This window comes from Toxotes jaculatrix, chromosome 13 (genome assembly GCF_017976425.1).
Source record: "Toxotes jaculatrix isolate fToxJac2 chromosome 13, fToxJac2.pri, whole genome shotgun sequence".
In the NCBI taxonomy this organism is placed as follows: Eukaryota; Metazoa; Chordata; class Actinopteri; family Toxotidae; genus Toxotes; species Toxotes jaculatrix.
Genome location: NC_054406.1, coordinates 2,399,854 through 2,419,019, shown reverse-complemented (window position 1 = coordinate 2,419,019; position 19,166 = coordinate 2,399,854). Strand labels below are relative to the sequence as shown.

The 19,166-nt window shown below is 42.7% G+C and overlaps 2 protein-coding genes across 3 annotated transcripts; one reads left to right on the top strand and one right to left on the bottom strand.

Annotated features, from left to right (window-relative positions):
* Positions 1-319: 319 nt before the first annotated feature.
* On the bottom strand, positions 320-5,685 carry necap1 (NECAP endocytosis associated 1). 2 transcript variants are annotated; one of them, XM_041053533.1, is made up of 8 exons: positions 5,561-5,685; positions 4,681-4,781; positions 4,404-4,508; positions 4,197-4,278; positions 3,704-3,812; positions 3,445-3,592; positions 3,001-3,094; positions 320-2,330 (listed from the first exon to the last, which is right to left on the bottom strand). In XM_041053533.1, the coding sequence occupies exons 1-8, from the start codon at positions 5,653-5,655 to the stop codon at positions 2,276-2,278; spliced, it is 789 nt and encodes a 262-aa protein (XP_040909467.1). In that variant the 5' UTR covers positions 5,656-5,685; the 3' UTR covers positions 320-2,275. The 2 variants fall into 2 exon arrangements, with proteins under 2 accessions (XP_040909467.1, XP_040909466.1); XM_041053532.1 differs by having other exon boundaries at positions 3,445-3,589; positions 5,561-5,668.
* On the top strand, positions 2,266-13,246 carry LOC121191965 (epsin-1-like). Its single transcript, XM_041053472.1, has 11 exons — positions 2,266-2,352; positions 7,236-7,383; positions 7,467-7,575; positions 8,248-8,403; positions 8,923-9,051; positions 9,502-9,622; positions 9,723-9,898; positions 10,162-11,539; positions 11,837-11,977; positions 12,405-12,566; positions 13,134-13,246. The coding sequence occupies exons 3-10, from the start codon at positions 7,507-7,509 to the stop codon at positions 12,521-12,523; spliced, it is 2,289 nt and encodes a 762-aa protein (XP_040909406.1). The 5' UTR covers positions 2,266-2,352; positions 7,236-7,383; positions 7,467-7,506; the 3' UTR covers positions 12,524-12,566; positions 13,134-13,246.
* The last annotated feature ends 5,920 nt before the right edge of the window (positions 13,247-19,166 follow it).

Genomic DNA, 19,166 nt, shown 5'->3' with positions numbered 1-19,166 from the left:
TTCTGACTGTCAGCAGAGCTAAAAGCTCTTGCTCAATTCAGTAATATCCTGACGTCACACAATATTTCTCACGTCTACTGTGACTGTTTCTCTGTTTTCCTCAACCAGCTTCATGCAGCAGTCAGAGTCAGTGGTGGAGGGGGTGTTTGGGTCCTTCAGGTATGTGGAGGCAGGTAGTGCAGGCTGCACCTGTGTGTGAAAATAACCCTGTTTGAAGTCTAGCAGGAGAGAAATAATTCAGATTATACCAGAAAGAAATACAGTCACACTGATGTTGTGTAAGTGCTTAAAGTATTTACATTAAGGAGAAGTCATCACGCATCCTTTGAAAGGATTTATTGCCTCTTTCTCGTTAAATTGGTCATAAATCTGATAATAAAATAAAAAAGTGTTAGTCCAGTGATTTAACAGCCAGCGTGGAATGAGTGAGAAGTGGGAGACATTTTTTTTTTTATATTTTAGCCAGCAATATGAGAAATGTAAACACGGCACACAGGTCAACATATATCAATCAGCCCTATATCTTAATGCCAGTTAAATACAGTTCATGTGATTTGATCACAGCAAACCTTAAAAATCTATGCAAACAAAATGAATTCACAGTCAAATGTTTACAACAATTCATATGTCACAGTCCCGTAAACACTAAGTTCACAATCAGCCAAAGCCTTAGATTAACATATCATTTGCTGCCATTAAGACATTCATCAGATGAAGTAACAATCATCAGATTCTGTTTTTCCCGCCTTCAGTCCTGAGACTGATGTGTTCAGATCTCAAACAACGCACATGGGTTCAGGTTTGTTTTTGCTTTACAGTGTGAAATAAACCACATCATTTAGGATCATCTAATAAATGACACACTAATAAATGAATGGAACAGATCAACTTTTTGGAAAATAAAGAAACTAAATGTAACTTTAATTAGAGAGCTTTAGAGATGCAGGTCAATGGATTTTATTACGTTCAGACAGAGCCAGGCTAATCGTTTCCCTGTTTACAGTCTTTATGCTATGACTTTATGCTATGACTAACCATCATGTGATGTTTAGGATTTTCTGATATGGAGTCCAGTTCTTTGCATTCCTGCTCTGATTCGCCTCATTTATTCATTTCAACATTTCTGGAAACGGGCAAGTTCACTGGGATTGAGACACTGTTTGTACGGGAGGTCAAAAAATGTATTAGGGCAAAGAAGGCCACTAAGTATTTAAGTAGTTTTAATTTACCTCAACACTCCCATCCCCAATTTCAGCAAAAAGATATGTCACATTTAATTCTTTAATTCTTATTCAGTTCTTTAAAAATACAGTAAAATCTGTAAATAAATGAAAGTAATGAAAGCATGTCTGGATTTGGCCGCTAATTTCATTGTTGCAACAAAATAAAGTTGATGACAATAAGCACCCAGTAGTAAACATATATGATTTTACATTGTAAACATAAATCTATAGATTTAATAAGCCAGGGAGGAATTTTAATGTCCCCGGTGTATTTGTCTGAACCATATGTCGCCTCATTTTTAAGTGAGCTCACTGATTCTGGAAACACACTAAAATACTGCACAGTTCATAGTTTCTTATTCTTGTCTCAATAAATATGTAGATAAGTTTTCATATCCAATAGAGAAAACCTAATCATTTGATCTAGACTGACAGGTTTCCTCCAGCCTGAAGACAAAGCTGCGCGACTCCACGGTTCACAGTGTGAGAATGGAAACGAGTCTTAAAATCAAGCTTTAAAAAAAAAAAGAACATAATGTTAGGGCTTATACTGAAACAAGTTGTAATTACTCAGCAAAAACTCTTTTGGCCTACTTTGATTCTTAGTAGGTTGCTGTGAGCACTGGTGCCTTTTCTTGAGATGTAGTACTCTGCAGTGCCTGCAGGGAGCGCTGCTGCTGTGACAAAAACATTCCAGATCAAAGCTAAAGCTCTGCTCAGAGAGCCATCTACTGGGGAGGAGATGCTGACACATAACAGAGGAACACCTGCTGCTCAGGACGTCACACATAGCCCTTAAACATTTCTGGAAATGGCTCATATCAAGTAATGGCTTTAACATATTAATGCTTCATTTCCTGCCTGGAATATCTGAAAGAACTATGACTCTCTCTGAGTGAAATGATGTTATGTGTTGTTTCTACAGCTCTGTGGTGTTTCACGCCTCTGCTTTGGGATCAGGGTGTGGGAGTTACTCTCAGTGTGACGCACAGGAAGCTACGGACACAGATGCAGGTGAGATGGAAATCACAACCGACGCGGCCGCCGATGACTCAGAACTGGATCCAGTTTGCGGTGTTCTGTGGTCGGGATGGAGGTGGAACAGAGCTGAAAACACACATGATCTGAGGTCAGTTTTTTTTCCCTACATGACGTTATATCAGTTATTAAAGGATAATTTTCCAGTGTTTTGCATGTTTACCTTTCTTACTACAAATTATAAATATTTTCAGGCAGTTACTATAAATTGAAGACAGTGATTTGCTGTGAAAATGACTGACAGTAATGTAGAAAGTATCAATACTTGGCTAAATGGGAAAAACAAACTATATGGCCAAAAGTATGCAGACACACATTTCCACACACTTTTTGCTGCTGCTACGCTGTGGAAGCGTCACTGACAGGTAATATCACCATTTTAATCCCCTTTTAAGATCTGCCTTTTATAAGCACATTTGAATCCCCTTTATCATCAACATGACTCGGTGACTGCTTTATTTAATTACAGTTATTTACTCATTTTATTTTAATTTTGATAATGTAATTTAAATTTCTCTGTAAAGATACTTTGGTGTGGGAAAACTTGACTGGCCTGACCTCAGCCTCACCCAACAGCTTTCAGATGAAACGCCACCTGTAAACCAGACCCATTGTCACCTAACATCTGCACCGGGCCTCACCAAAGTCGCTCGTGGCTAAATGAGAGCAAATCCCTGCTAGCTGGGTGTCCACATACTTCTGGCCACATAGTGTATATTACAGAAAGTTAGTTTTCTACCTTGCAGGAGCAGAGAAGTCTCCCCAAAGATCTGAACTAGGGTTTGACTGAACCACTGTGTTAGAGTTACTGCTGTCCAGCTCCAACAGGCAGCCTGTCGGAGACAAAGAGTCACACAGGAAGAATAAACAGTTAATTTTCATTTAACAGCCTCTAATTAACACAGTCACTCCTATAGGTCAAAGCTGCACAAGGCACGATTCTGATAGGAAACACAGTCATATTGGCCTGAAACAGAGCGATACTTAGATAGGAGCCTCCCACGCCACAAATTAAAACAATGTCAGCTTGAAATGTAATTTTCTTGATTTGTCCACAGTAAATTTCCTGTGTTGGCTGCGATGGTTCACTGGTACGAAATGCTGATGCACAGAAAGTGATTTACATTTAGGCACAGCCTGGTGCAGCTTAAAAGTACAGTAGGTTCATGTTGGTGCCATTTACCTGTTGCCATGCCTCCGGTCTGGGGGACTATGTTGTGATTGGATGAGCCTGACAAAGGCGGAGGGGCTATCTTGCCTCCAGGTGGTGGTGGGAGGAGTCCGAACCCACCTGAGCTTTGTGGGCGGGGCTTATCCCTCTTTTTACCCTGCTGAAGACGGAGAAAAGAAAAAAGCTAATGAGACAAGATGAACTTTATCTCTTCATATTTGAGTTTTAACCATTCGGGTTAACCAAGTTACAAAGAGAAACTGGTTTTCACCCCTATGTTGAGTGTGATGGTCTGTCCCTCCTTGAAGCCCAAGTCCAGTTTAGGTCCTGAATCCCCGAGCTGGGCACTTTTACTGATTTCATTCTCCTGTTTCACCCATCTGCAGGGAGGGGGAGACACATACACACACCATCAGCACCGATACAGAAATAAACAATGCAGCTCAGCAGTTTTTACAGCATACAGCTCACAAACACCTCTCGACAACAACAACCTGCTCTGGCACGGACTGTGTGTGATGCAGACGTTTGCAGTAAGGAAGAAAGGGATCCATCAAAACTGGCTTTTGATGAGCAAACATTTATAGGAAAGCTCAGGATGAACTCACTTTAAGATAAGCTTAAATTTTAAAAGTATGAGAGTCTGGACGTTTCTTTAATCATAATAATAATGAAAGGACTCAAAGCACAGCCGCCTGCCACTACATTACAAGGCAGGGAAGGTTTTCCCAGTGTGACCCTAAAATCACCCAGCCACTGCTTACTTGAAATGGTCCTGCAAAGAAACGTTAAAGTCAAAGGCGTCCCCTCGGTCCCCGAAGCCAACTCCGATGAAAGCACTGCGACCTGGTGGCAGGAGATTAACATAAAATACCTCAAATCACCACATTAATAGGGGATTTAGAGTCTGGTCTGCAGTTGTGTGGACCAAAAGTAATTTAAAGTCGTTTTCATAACTCTCTCATCCGCACCGTTGTCATCCTGTATCCGCAGAACAAAGTATCGGCTGGAGTCGCTGACCGTTTCCACTGCAACACCGGGATACTCCTTAACCGGAGCCTGGGCAAACAGCTCACCTGCAGGACCAGAGAGCAGTGGAACCAGGTGACAACCGCAAAACAGTGAAACCGTGCTTCAAAACAGTGAACAAAACATTGCATCCTCCCAAGTTCAGCCCATCAGGGTTAGAGTCGCAGGGGCCCAGAATGCTTAATGCAGGTTTAAGTATAATAAACAATAAGACGACACCTGAGACTTTGTCCTCCAGTTTGATGTATGCCACTTTGCCCTTGGCTGTGATCCTCATTCGACCGGACCAGTCCGGAGCATCCAGCTTCCAGTCAGCAGCCCTGCAGAAACAGTTTAACGTTTAACTCTCATGTATGACAAACAAAAGCATTGGATTCATTGATTAATCAACCAGTCCAGGGGCTAAGGCTCAACACACACACACACACACTTGCATTAATCTCTCTCTAAAATCTCTATTCTGTAGTAAGTAATATCTCAAAGGTGCCACACCGTATAATTCAGGGTGATAACGGTCGTTTTAAAAAGTATTTTAATAAATCCATGGCAGGTCTATGATTTCCTTCCCTGCCCTGTCCAGACAGTGTTTACAGACCGTGCCAGTGAAGTGAACCGCAGGGTGGGCATAAACTTTTAATCTGAGATGATCAGTCTCAAGCAAAGATCCCTGGAAAAAAAAAAAAACACGTAGCTTCCCAGTTCATCGGTGCTTGAGCAGGAGATCCGAGCTGCCACCCAGGAGAGTGGGACTGTCCTGGCAAACCGCCCGTATCGACCCGGCATGATGACAAATACCCCCGTCACATCTGTGACAGCTCAGCTGCTCTCAACAACAAGGCGGCGCAGAAAACACACCAAAGCAGCAGCCTTCAGCCGTCTCTTTACAAAAAAAAACAAAAACAAAACAACAAACGGAAATGTATTTTCACCCCCGCTGCCGGTGGAAGCACAGCATAAAGCCAGTGCTCCCTCGTCGTACTTTGAAAGCATGCAACTACTGGCAGCGAGCAGTGAAAGTGAAATGCCCGCACCGAGCGACACCGAGCACCGTTACACCATATTTGACGGCGCCGTTAGCGGCCGACGGTGGTTTCCTTACCTGTATGCGCGGTTCGAAGCTCGCGGCGGGATGCGGTAAACGTTGACATCTGGTTTAACGCACAGGATCGACTCGTACTCGCCCTCGGCCGCCATCTTGACTCGACTGTTATTGATGTGGGAGTTGTGGTTGTGACTCATTTATTCGGGTCTTCTTGCGTGTGTGTATGTGTGTGTGTGTGTGTGTGTGTGTGTGCACGCGCGCGTGTGCATGCTTGTTAGTTAAAGCAAACACCGTAACCCAATGCATCATAAATGTTTTAACGCTACTTTACTGTCCTAATATTTTTATTTATTATTTTATAGGGAAAAAAAATATGTATTATTATTATTTTCCAGTCAGGCTCAGGATAAAAGATCCTCGACTGGATGAAAGAAATAGGTGTTTAGCAAGAAAAAAATATTCGTGAGGGATTTGGAAAAGTAAAAATGTATTTGGGCTGCTTCTGTCAATCAAATCTGGCAGCATTCATCAAAACTAATTCAAATCTGAACACAAAGTCAAAAGACGATACAAATATTATTGAATTCTGTGCAACTTCATATCTTATTACCTCTAATGTCCGTCGTGGAAACATCCATAAATCCGCTTTGAAATCACAGGAAAAACACGCTTCAGAACTTGCTTGAAAATCATCATGTTTTTAAGTTTTCTTCCGTTTAGGAATAATTCATTGGTAGCTGTAAATATATCCAATGGTACATAGCAAACATGTGCTTATAATAGCTAATTCGTCTTACTTGATTTTCCGAAATGTAAACAAATATAGGCTAAAAAATGCGGCTCAGTTTAATAACCCACGGGTAACACTGAGTCCTGGCAACATTGAACTTCCTGTAAAAGTTAAATCTTTTCACATAAGAATTTTAATTTTAAGGTGATATAATCAAAAAGACTTCGTAGGGGGTGAAAACCATTTAATTATGCTGATATTCTGTGTATCTGAGCGGGTCCCAGGCTCTGATTTGGCTTCGTTCTGTCAGTCAGATCTGGCAACACAGCTTTGCAGGTGCTGAAAGCTGCGGAAGCGGAAACCGCCGCGTCGTGTCGTCTCCTCGAAGGTTCCTGAAGATCCGCTCGGCCGTTAGTGCTTTATTTTCTGCTGTAAATACGCATTTTTAAGACACGAAGACACGCGAGGTCAGTGGGTGATACTTTGAACTAAAAGCAGCGCCTGTTTCTTGAAACATGACCCTTCGTTTTGGTCGCTAAGGTCTGATGTTTAAGCCGATTCTCGCTGGCTTTGACAGCACGGCTCGGCCGTTAGCCATATTGACGGTTGCTGTCCGTCTTCAGTCGCTCTCCGAGGTCCTGAAAAGACGAAGCGTGACTCCTGACAGATACGTGATTCATAAGCACGTCGACTTACAGTTGCTCACGTTTGGCTCACATTGATTACCCTCTTGGGTTGTAAATGAGGTTTTAGCTCATATTTTCTCACACCAGGATGCTGGCAGCTAACTAGCTTGTAGCTTAGCCACATAGCTAAACCAGATGAGGATCTGTGCTTGTCGCAGTGATCATGTCAAACTGACACACGGATACAAGCCGCCACCTCCACCACCTATACTCCAGCTCTGCAGTCACGCATTCATAATTGTGTTGTTGCCATTGTCAGTCAGTGCCATCTCTTGCCTCAGCTCTTTTTTTTATGTTGACTGGTTCCTTCCTGCAGCGCCAGGATCTGGTTTCCGACATCCTGAGACAAGCCAATGCAGTCAGGGGGAAGAGAGACCAGCAGGATGAATGCTCACTGAGCCAGCAACTGCACGCAAGCAACTTCAGAATTAGACTTTGACAGCACAGCCAAGTTTTACGAAAAGGTATGAAGGTTTTAATGTGCATGTGTTGTTTCTGGTCCGGATCTGCCTGCCGACTCTTTGTTCACAAGTTTTCTCTGACTCAGATCGCGGTGGTTTGATTCCCCACCTCACCCCGCAGACACCATGACATCCTCTATGCTCCGCCGCCAGCTGAAGAACCTGGTCCAGAATTACTCTGAGGCTGAGGTCAAGGTAAGAGACACTAGATTCAAGTGGCTGGTGAGCTCTTGCTAATGTTACCTAAAGTAAATTATTTTTTTTCTTGTTGGGTTCACTAAGTTTGGTTCAAGATGACATTTTAAATATTTTGGGGTAAATTTTGCAGTTATTAGAAAGGCAAAGAAGGACAAAAATCTGTTGATGTATTGTGCATCTTTCTATAGACCTTGATATTGCACAATAGACACGTGGCATTTTGTGAAAACATTGCTATTTTTAGCTAAATTTGAATACAGTCCTGTGGCTTGGAACAGTTGTTTTCAGCTTAGCGTGAGTTTGAAAGGACAAAGAGGTTAAAGATCAACAGGACAAACCACTAGTTCAAGGTTTATGTAGCACTGAAAACACGAGTTCTTATGTCACAGTGAGACATTCTCATGAGTCCTGAACTTTTTAAGTCAGGGAAAGGTGGGCACACATTTTGCGCTAAAATGCTGATCTGGTGAGACATGATCAGTTATATCCCAGCAGAACTGACTACTATCCATTTTCAATGGCATGATGAAAGGAGACGGTAGCAAGGAGAACTTGCTACACTGCTGCTAATCCCTGAATGTCCAGTTGTCAGCTTTCTTTCCATAAGCTGACATCTCCAACTTTTAGGCCGCCACCACACTGCCGGTTCTCACTTTGCTTCTTTTGCAGGTGAGAGAGGCTACATCTAATGACCCATGGGGCCCATCCAGCTCTCAGATGGCTGACATCTCCGACCTGACCTACAACGTGGTGGCCTGCAACGAGATCATGACGATGCTGTGGAAACGCCTGAAAGATGACAAGAACTGGCGACACATCCACAAGGTGAGGAACAGGAGGAGGAGGAGGGGCTGACTGAAGAACATCAGCACTTCCTGCTTTGTGTTGATCTTAGCTGGTTTGCTCAGCTGTAGTCAGGGAAGATCACATCTCAAGGTGAAGGACACTGAATGGCCAATGTCCAATAAGTAATAAGAGCTCAGTATCAGCCTGCTATCTCAGTATAACCCCGCAGACATCTTTAATAAATATGACTGATTTATCTGGTCTCATTTAAGATGTGAACTGCAGCTGCACTACATCTGCTTTAAATTTACTGACGTCACAAACTCAGTGCCAGAACAGACCATCATAACTTTGCCAGCCATGTGCCTTTGTATTTGTTCATCAGTTGTACTGGTTTCCACATTTGTTCCTGTCATTGTTGTATAGTGATATGAATTCAGATAGAAAACAAAAAAAATGTTGAAAACCGTATGGACCGCCACTTCGTTTTATTGTCAGCCACACACGTGTTTCACATAAATTTATCCCATGTCGTGTCTTTTTTTTTTTTCGTGCTAGTCCCTGACACTGCTGGAGTACCTGTTAAAGACTGGTGACGATCGTGTGCTCCTGAAAATGAAAGACAACATCTACATCGTCAAAGCCCTCACAGAGTACCGCTTTGTAGAGAAGGATGGCAAGGATCAGGTTATACACGCTTCCTCATAATGTACAAAGCATTCAACCTTTTAGTGTCATTGAAATTGAAATGGTTGCATGATATGCATTAAGGTTATCTATTACTGGCTCTATAAAATCCATATCGACATACATCGACAAGAATGACAGCAAGTTCAATATGTTTTCTGTCTCAAACACATTTTAGGAAACTGTGATTCAGAAGCTTTCCAGAGGACCAGTGCTTTTCATTTACAGGCCTGGCTGCATTCAAAGGGCTTAAGTCAGCTTTAATCTGTTATTTTGTTGTTGTTGTTGTTGTTTTCTCTCTCTTTTGGCTAAATGTAGAACTCAAAGAAATTACATGAATTACATGACCTGTAAAATTTGGGTTTTGTTTCAGGTTTAAGTTTTTCAGGCTTACATAGGATTTTACTTAAATTGACAAATCAAAGTCTAATGCAGTAATATCTGTCCCAGGGTGTGAACGTGAGAGAGAAGGCTAAGGTTGTCCTTGTTCTAATGGAGGATGACGAGAAACTAAAGCAGGAAAGAGATTTTGCTGTCAAGACCAGAGAGAAGACGTCAAAAAGTTCTGCTGGTGGGCGCTCTATGTCCTAAAGTATCACAGTTTTAATACAACTCTCTTTACTTGTCTGTGTCTCCTACACAAATCTATTTTTTCCATCCCTTCCAAACAGCTTCATCCACGGATACCGTCAAAGATCCTAACTACAAGCCATGCTATGTTCCTGGGGCCACAGGGCTTCCATCTTTAGACAACATACCCTCAGTGGCTGACCTGACCGCTTCCTTCACTGCCCGCAAAGAGGAACGGCTCAGGCAGGAAGCTGAGAAGAAAGAAGCAGAGAGAAGGGTGAGTATATGGCGAGTGCAGCACTCAGCAATAGCAGTGCTCCTCCATTGTTCTGCTTCAGCCAGATCTGTTGTTCATAAAAAAGACTTATTTTGTATCAGGATGGCAGAGTATTTTAGACATTATTGGGTAAATGAGAGGCTCAAATGGCACTGTATCCACTACAGTGTGTCTACCCAACATTTGTCTGCCCATTTATTGTGTCATTCTGTAGGTGTCTTGTGAGTGTTTGTGTTTACTAATGTGTTATTGTAATATCTTAGGCTAAGATGAGTGACGACGAGCTGAAATGGGAGGATGCAGGCAAAAGCGGTGAGGTTAAATCCGATGTTTGGGGAGGAGAGGAGGAGGAGGAGGAGGAGGTGAAACCAGACCCATGGGGGGCCCCCAAAGAACCTAAAGAGGCCACAGATCCATGGGGTACACCTACAAGACCTGACACCACTGACACAGCAGGTAGCAGTGATCCTTGGGTTGCTCCAGCTACAGCTGATGATGATCAGTTTGCATCATCAGAAAGTGTTGAAGATCCATTTGCGGCACCAAAGAATGGAGAAGATCCTTTTGCAGCACCAAAAGATGGGCCCGATCCATTTAGTGCACCAAAAGATGGGCCCGATCCATTTAGTGCACCAAAAGATGACCCTTTCAACACCCCCAAGGAAAGTTCAGACCCCTTCAATGCACCCAAAGGCAAAGAGGATCCATTTGTCACTCCAAAAGATAAAGCAGATCCTTTTAGCTCATCTAACAATGATCCATTTAATACACCCAAAGATGATCCATTCAGTGCTCCAAAAGACGATCCCTTTAACACCCCAAAAGATGATCCTTTCAGCACCCCAAAAGACGATCCCTTTAACACCCCAAAGGATGATCCTTTCAACACCCCAAAGGATGATCCTTTCAACACCCCAAAAGACGATCCTTTCAACACCCCAAAAGACGATCCCTTTAACACCCCAAAAGACGACCCCTTTAACACCCCAAAAGACGATCCCTTTAACACCCCAAAAGATGATCCATTCAGTACCCCAAATGATGACCCCTTCACAGCACCAGCATCAACACCCCCTAAAGAAGACCCATTCACAGCTCCCACATCACTGCCTAAAGAAGATCCTTTCTCTGCACCAACCAAACCTGCTCAAAATGACCCTTTTGCTGCACCAATTACACCACCCAAAGAGGATCCTTTCTCTGCACCATCCAATCCTCCAGAAGATGACCCCTTTGTTGCTCCAACAACACCACCTAAAGAGGATCCTTTCTCTGCATCATCCAGACCTACTAAAGATGACCCCTTTGCTGCACCAACAACACCATCCAAGGATGATCCTTTCTCTGCACCATCTCAACCTACAAAAGACGACCCCTTTGCTTCACCAACAACTCCACCTAAAGAGGACCCATTCACAGTGCCATCCAGTGCACCAAATGATGACACCTCAGATCCCTTCAGTGCCCCTCTGGAGAGATCGCCCCAAGGCAGTGGAGATGCGTGGGGAGCCCCTGCCAGCTCTCCACCTGCCGCCGGGTCAGATCCCTGGGGAGATGGCGAAAGCGCCACATCACCTGCTGATAATTCTGATCCATTTGGGGATGCATCCAAACCGGACAAAGACCCATGGGGAGCCCCAGGTGAGAATGACAAACAAAATGAAAAATGCTTTCAGATTTATTCAGAGAACTTTTGGGACATAATTACGTAATGGAATATTTCAAACTCAAGTTTCACTTAATCTGGGCTGAGTCAACAACTACCAAAAACCAGCATCACCAGCTGTGGTGGACAGTATGTTGGCAATATGGTTAAAAGGTGTGGAAAAAGCTGGGAAATGAGCCTCATGTACATGAATGTGTTTGTATATACTGTTACACACTATACTACTGTGTCCTGTTTGAGCCTGTCTGTGCTCTTTACCCACGTATTTTCAGCTGCAGCCAGTACAGACGATGCATGGGGTTCACCAGCTCCACCCACAGACTCCTCCCCATCTAGTGACCCCTTTGGAGATGGAGCGTCAAAATCCAACGATCCCTGGGGTGTACCGAGCAATGCAACTAGCAATGCCACAGGTAAAACACAATTTCCGCTCTGTCTGAACTGAATTTCTGTGATCCATCCGTTACTCATAAGAGTAAACCCTCATGGTCTGCTTTGTATTCAACAATAAAATGCTCCGCTCTGATTAAATCAACTAAATCGTTTTTTCTGAGTAGTCTGCTAAAATGCGTGCTTGTCTTTAAACAACAGGAGTCCAGTGGTGACTCTAAAAACTAAACAGTGTGTGTGTTAATGCTTTTCTTGCGCACATTTAAAGGCCATTTGCATGCGTGACCATTTTACTCCATTTTCTTCATTTCACCTCCATCCTCCATCAGTCAGTCGGCTAACCGTCTTAATCAATTAACCTTCTCTTCCGCTTTGCTCTCTCTTCCTCCCTGACCCGTCACCTAAAGAAAACACCTTTTAGAGTAGAATTGGACCTTTATTTTATTGCAGGAAAGCGAACAACACAAGAAGAGGAGATACATAGAAAGACTGCTTCATTCTTGGGTTCAGCGGGGGCATCGCTGGTTGACTTGGATGATTTATTTTCTTCTAACCCCAAACCCAAATAACGCCCCCTCATCAACACACTCGCTGCACAGACACAAGCCATTGGTAAGGACAGACAAATGTTTCACTCTGGGTGAAAAATGCCGTTTTTGGTGAAAGCTTCATGTGGAATTATTTGTGGTTCGCTTGATTCAGATGGATGCGTGGCCAACGTCCGAGACTGACAAATCACTGACATTCAAACATCAGTCACTCAGTGATGTTAGAAACTCATTCCACTACGGTTCAGCTGATGTCCAGAGAGAGACAGAGAGAGACAGAGAGGGGTGGGGACAGTATGACTGACAAATAAATATTTATCAATAGGGTTGTATGGAAAAGCTTATTGTGATCATGTGTTTTGCCTAGCCACCCCTGCCCCGTGGTCTTGCTGTAGTGTATAGATGTTGTTATGTATGTGTATGTGTGTGTGTGTGAGCATTAGTGACCTACTATACCCTGGATAGAAACTAGTGTATATTAACCAGTGAATATATAACTCTTCTCACCCCTCTCTCTGCTCTGCTTTGGTGCATTTTCTCTTTGCTGGAATACTTGGAACTATATATCCCTCCCTCCCTCCCTCCCTCCCCTCGTCTCTCCATCCTCCGATTACTTTTCCTGATTTCCCAGGCGCTTTCAAAGCCAGGGGCATGTCGTCTGGCCCTGTGGTCAGATCAGGGGCTGTTGCAGGGTTGTCCCTTCCTGAAACATCAGCCCTACCTGGCAATCCATTTGGATCCACCCTCGCGCCCTCCACCGGGGCACCTTCTCACACTTTTGGAGCTGCTACTCCGTCCAGTGAAACTCATGCTTTTCAGCTACCATCCCATACCATGGGAGTGTCTTATTCTGGCTTCAACATGCATCAGGCTGCTCAGGTGGCTCCAGAAAGTGGAACAGTACAACCTGTTTCTGTGGGAGGGAGTCCACAAATGGGACTTCACTTGAACCTCCCCTGTGGAGGAGTGGGAATGGTACAGACTGGATATCCTGTGGCAGACCCCCTTTCGTTGGGAACAGGAATGGGTCAGTCCAGTTTCTTTGGGGGAAATTTCCAAGCAACCGTGGGTGACTTTGGAGGACCCATCCTACAGGCTGAGGGCGGAGTCCCACTGCAGCCACAGGTGCTGTCAAGCAGCGGGGTGGGTGAGGTGGTGAGCAAAAACAACAATCCATTTCTGTTCTGACAACTTGATGTGTGAAACCTCTTTCATAAATCCACATCAAAAACAGTGTTTGATTTGGATTTTTGGACAGACAGTTAAAGCACCACACATGTTTTAGCCCTCTAAAAGTGTATACTTCATCATCACCATTTATAAGCCATAAGATTACAGATCACGTTATTGTGTACCTTACAGGTAGCCACTGGTTTGTGTTATCTTCATCATGTTATGAAAACCAAGCAACCAAAAAAGATTCAGTTTTCACAGGGACACCCTTAAAAGGTTGATGTGAATTTGGTGGAGGGGGGGTTCATCGAAAAGTTGCTGTTCAGCAGGTGAATTTCAAAGCTCAGATGTCAAAGTGTCCTTGAATACACCAAGGAGGGACAGTTTTAGAAACTACAGTGTCCACCTACATACATACCTATATACCACAGCCCACGTAATGGGCTGTGGTATATGCATACAACTTTTAGGGCAAAAACATGAAAAACCACTTCATGATCCTTTAACTAAACCCATCAGCTCCTCAGCTTACACCCCCCCCCCTTCCGTCCTTGAAATCTAGACACGTCCAGTTAGTATAACAGCCATGGACTCAGTGTACACAGAATAATACATAAACAGAACGACGCGTGTGAAACTGTGTACTTCTTATTTGATAAACCAGAGAGCACCAGAGTGTGAGTGTCTGTGTGGAAATACTGAGGAATTTCTCTGTGTCTGAATGTTGTGTTCTGTGAGCAGACCCGTGACACATTAACACAACTGATCTGGGAGCTGTGTCACTGTAGGTTTTCATTCAGCGTGCATGTGTTTGTACAAGGCGGAGTGTGTGTGTGTGTCTGTGTGTGACACCTGTATGCACGCAGTGTGTGTGCAGTATATATTGTGCTGATGTAAATAGTGGAAGTAATCACAGATAAACCTTGAAATATACTGTATATCAGAGTGTTACAATTACGAGTAACTATTTATTGATCTGTTTCTTGATTGATTTATTGCTTGATTATTTATTGATGCAGAGATTGCCTCCAACAAAGACAAGTTCAGGTGAACTTTGACTACAGTTTCGTTATCAGACAGGTTGACCTGATGGTATTGATAACGAGTGATTTCAGGCGTGATTGGCTTTATTCTGATTGGCTGTTCAAACACTGCATTAACAATCAGCTCATCTTTCCCGTTTAGGTTTGTAGTCGTTCTGGTTTCACTGTATAACGGAACATGTTCTCTCTGTCATTAGACCAGAGGCAGAAATGTATTATTGTGTGATGTTTAGCTGCAGTGTTGGCTAAATAAAAACCGAATTTCAACATATCAACCTGCATGCTGTCTGAGCAGACCCTCCTCTGTAGGCCTCTGTGTGTGTGTGTGTGTGTGTGTGTGTCATCTCTTTGGTGTGTGTGTTATTAATGAAATATTTCAACACACACATTGTGCAAGAAGGTAAACATGTTTAAAAGGCTCCACTTTCCCTTTTCTGCATCACTTTATGTAGCTCTACAGACAGCTGCTTCCACACGGCTGAAGGTTTTGAGACGTTTTGACTTTGAAAACGTGAACAGAAGCAGGATTAACGGTAGATGAGAGAGATCATGGTTCCACCCTGAAAGCATGAACAGTGACTTTCAAGAGGTCGCATAGTTTTGAATCGTTAGCCTTCTTTGTGTTTCATGGGGATCGTACATGTCCTTCATGTGTTTTTGACTCCTGTTAATGTGAACTGTGGGAAAATGGACTGAAAGACTTTAGACTGTTTGGCTTCAAGGAGCTCCAGCAGAGAGGGATGAGATTGGAAAAACGAGTCCATAACACTATTATTATTTCTCAAATTTAATTTTGTATGAAATGAATTTATTTTGCTCTGTATTTAAATTTGAAGTTGTGTTGTAAAGTGTGACAGTTCAAAGTACATTTGAGAAATAAAAGGATAAAATAAGTGGCACGCTGACTGTTCTCACTGCGTCTGTACAGCACTGTTGCCTCTTTCTGTCTGATTTTCTGAAGAATTTTCCCAAATCTAAAATCACAGTTTTAAACTGGATTTCTTCTTGATCATTGCAGATTTCTTCGAGCTCAGCTTCGTCCTGTAGCCTATAAAGAACTTACCTGCTGTCACCACAAGAGGGCAGTAAATGCACACAGATTCTGTCTCCATGTCCCAGTCCCTTTACATAAAACGCTTACTGTACAATGATTTGACGCCTCGGCCATTTGCATATTGAAAACAAAATATACCAGGACAAACAACATCATGATCTGAAGATGAAACAATTAAAAATAAGGCCATGAACATAAAACATATCCTGCTCAAGGGAAATAAATTCTGCTAAAGTCTGTTAAAATTGTGTCTAATTAATTAATTATATATTGAAAGGTCTGAGGTCTCCCATCACTCAAAAAGGTCTTTTGATTGTAACTGGGATGTTTAACCGTCGCTGTGCACAATGATGTGAATTCGACACTAAGAGGCTGTTTTCACTTTCACAGGCTGCAGCAGGAAAGTTTCTCTGTGCTCACATTAAATCTCAGGGACATCTTGTTTTCAGCAGCTTAAATTCTGAAACTAGAAATAATTATATATGTGTAGATTTGGGATTTTTCAATGAAAGAGAAGGGGTAGATGTGCTTTTTAAGGAATATTTAACCAGTTAATTGAGCTTTGTATTTGCAAATATCTTAAAACATCTGGTGGAGATCATTAACTAAACTCTGTATTTATCTATTTAATTCATTCATTCGTTTATCTCCTGGTTAATTTAGAAGAGTAGGGGGAGTGCAGTCCTTTAAGGCCATTACAGAATTTGTTGAGATGAGGTGGAAATGTAGGATTGACTGTTGAGCCGGATCTGAGTCTCTCCATTCATGGAGAGAGAGAGAGAGAGAGGGCTTAGTGTCTAAAAACAGAAGGGGGGTGGGGGGGTGGATTGGGAATTTGACAGTCAATCAGCGTGTGTTACATTAGGACACGATGGTCAGTTGAGTCCTTGCGTTGCCTTTTTAACACAAGCCAGATTACACAATCCAAACCGAAAAGTTCTTATTTACAGCAGCTGTAAATACTTTTTGCTGCTGACTTAAATGTATTTGGATGTTTTTTCACCGGGGCCATCTTTGTTTCTGCAGCGTTTACAGGTTAAGTGATTAAACGTCTGTAGTTTGTTGAAATCAAACGCTTTGCACTGATTCAAACAGAAGGTGTGATGTGCCATGGTTGCTGTGTGTGGGGGGTTTTTTTAGGTCCATTTGTTTGAGATCACAACTTTAGTTAAAAAATGTTTAATCCTATTTAAAATTTCAAGATCTGTTTGATCGTGGAGTCATTACTCTAAACCAGGAGTTTGCCAACAGAATATAATGCAGTTGCATTTTGACATTTCATTGTTATTAAACAATAATTAGATAATTAAACCATGATCGCTGTTAGAAAAAGCAGTAAAACATGAGGTTGGGGGGGGGGGGACTTTGATGGATGGACATCTCTTGTAAAAGGTGCACAACTGGAAAACGCAGGACTTACTTTACTACTATACCCGAGACAGAGGTCCACACCCGGTACACAGGGAGCAACCCAACCACTACATTCACTGTATTTTCCTCTGTGTTCATCTGTTCCAGGTCCTGAGGGAAATACATGGCTCTTTAGCTGCTAAATGCTCCACTCTGTTTGTGCTGAAACGGTAGAGCGCAGTACGGTGGATTTATCTGAGGTTCTTCTTCTACCTGCACATGATGGTGATCTTCATGTTTGAAGAGTGTTGATGCCAGAAAATCAAAACAATGATCCAAAAGAGACTAAAACGCAGTACAGAGCCGAGGGCACTGCAGAGCTGGGTGATAATTCTGTGTTTGTAACTGCGAGCAATCCCCTGTACCTCAGAAATAATCAACTGATCCAATTTTGATTGATTTGACTTTAACTGTCGTGTTTTAGCGCCTCAGCTGTTTCCATAGTACCAAACAAACCCCACTGAAGCTGGGAAACCTGGAAACCTGTTTCAGACGTGCCGTTTCCTGGTTCGCTCATTTTCCAGTCACACCAACTGCTCTAAGCAATCTCAGCTGTACTGGTTTGTGTTAAGAAGGTTTTGTGTCATGGAGAAGCATGTTCCACGAGAACACAGAACTGTCACACTCATTTCAGTCCAAGCTGTTCTATACTATCCTGTCAGATTAATCACTATAGGACCAGAGGTCAGGAGGGTTACGAGTGAGAGAGGAGGAGAGATGAAGACAACAAGAGAGAGAAAGAGAGAGAGCTGTGAGGATGAATAGACACAGTATAGGGAGCAAAGGGGAGGGAAAGTAACAGATGGACTTGTGAGGATTAGAAGGAAATCTGGGTGGGTTTCTGATGGAAACTCACCCAAGACGGAGGAGGGAGTGATGAGGGAGCGCAGAGGAAAGGTGAAGGAAACCGAAATCTGTGTCAGAGGAGAGGTGAAGAAAACACAAAGGGAGTCTGTCCCCGGCGTCCCAAACATGGTGAGTCAACTTGTTTTTGAATTCTTATCTCTGTCGCATCAATGTAAGCTGATCAAAAGCTGAGCGTGAACAGACGCTGGATTTTCCAATCACATACACGAGGGAAAGATTTCAGCTCATCATGATGGTATCAGACCCAGGACAAGAAATAAACCAAGTGTTTTAATTTTGTTAGTTTTGAACGTTGTGCTGTAATGGTTTCTTGTCGACCAGTAAAAAGAGAATTTATCCATCAAAACTCTAAAATAACTGACATGACTCAGAGTGAATGTAGGCAGTTCACATGCTGCGATAATAGAGTTCATGTCTCAAAGCTCTTTGCCTGGATCAGTTAATCTGTGATAACATGTGGACATAACACAGACAGGTGTGTGGAGACATGTCGACGTGTGTACAGGTCATAAAAGTCGAGCAGAACAATCACTGCGTCGATGCACTGTATGGATTATACTTTCACTCTATGAGCTGATTTGATGGACTGAATTAAACCTCGATGACTCGCTGGTCGATCATGACAATAAGTTACGACTGCAGTGATTTGATTAAAAAGGATGTTATATGTGTGGGGAGAATCCCATAAGCCTCACTCACCCGCCAGAGGGTCAGTCAAGCTTCGCAGCCAAGCATTGTTCAAACTCACCGAACTTTATTAAACGTTCTGGTGGAGATCTCAACGTTTCCAAGGACACCACATTTCTTGAGCTGAACTTTTTTCATTTTTCGTCATTTTTTGGTCATAACTGTTTGTTAAGGTGGCATTATGACAGAGGACCATTTTTGTTTATTAATTATTTATTTAGTTGTGTGTAAAAAAAGTAGCATTTTTACTGGAAATTCCTGGTTTTACTGGATGTTGAAGGGTAAATACTTCCTGACCTATTCACACTTTGCTACAGCTGTAATCTCAATCCACAGAAAAGCCTCAAATTATTTATTTATTTTCAAATCGGGGGCATTTTTGTGCTTTATTAGATGGCGATGGTGGTGAGATGACAAGACATAAGGGAGA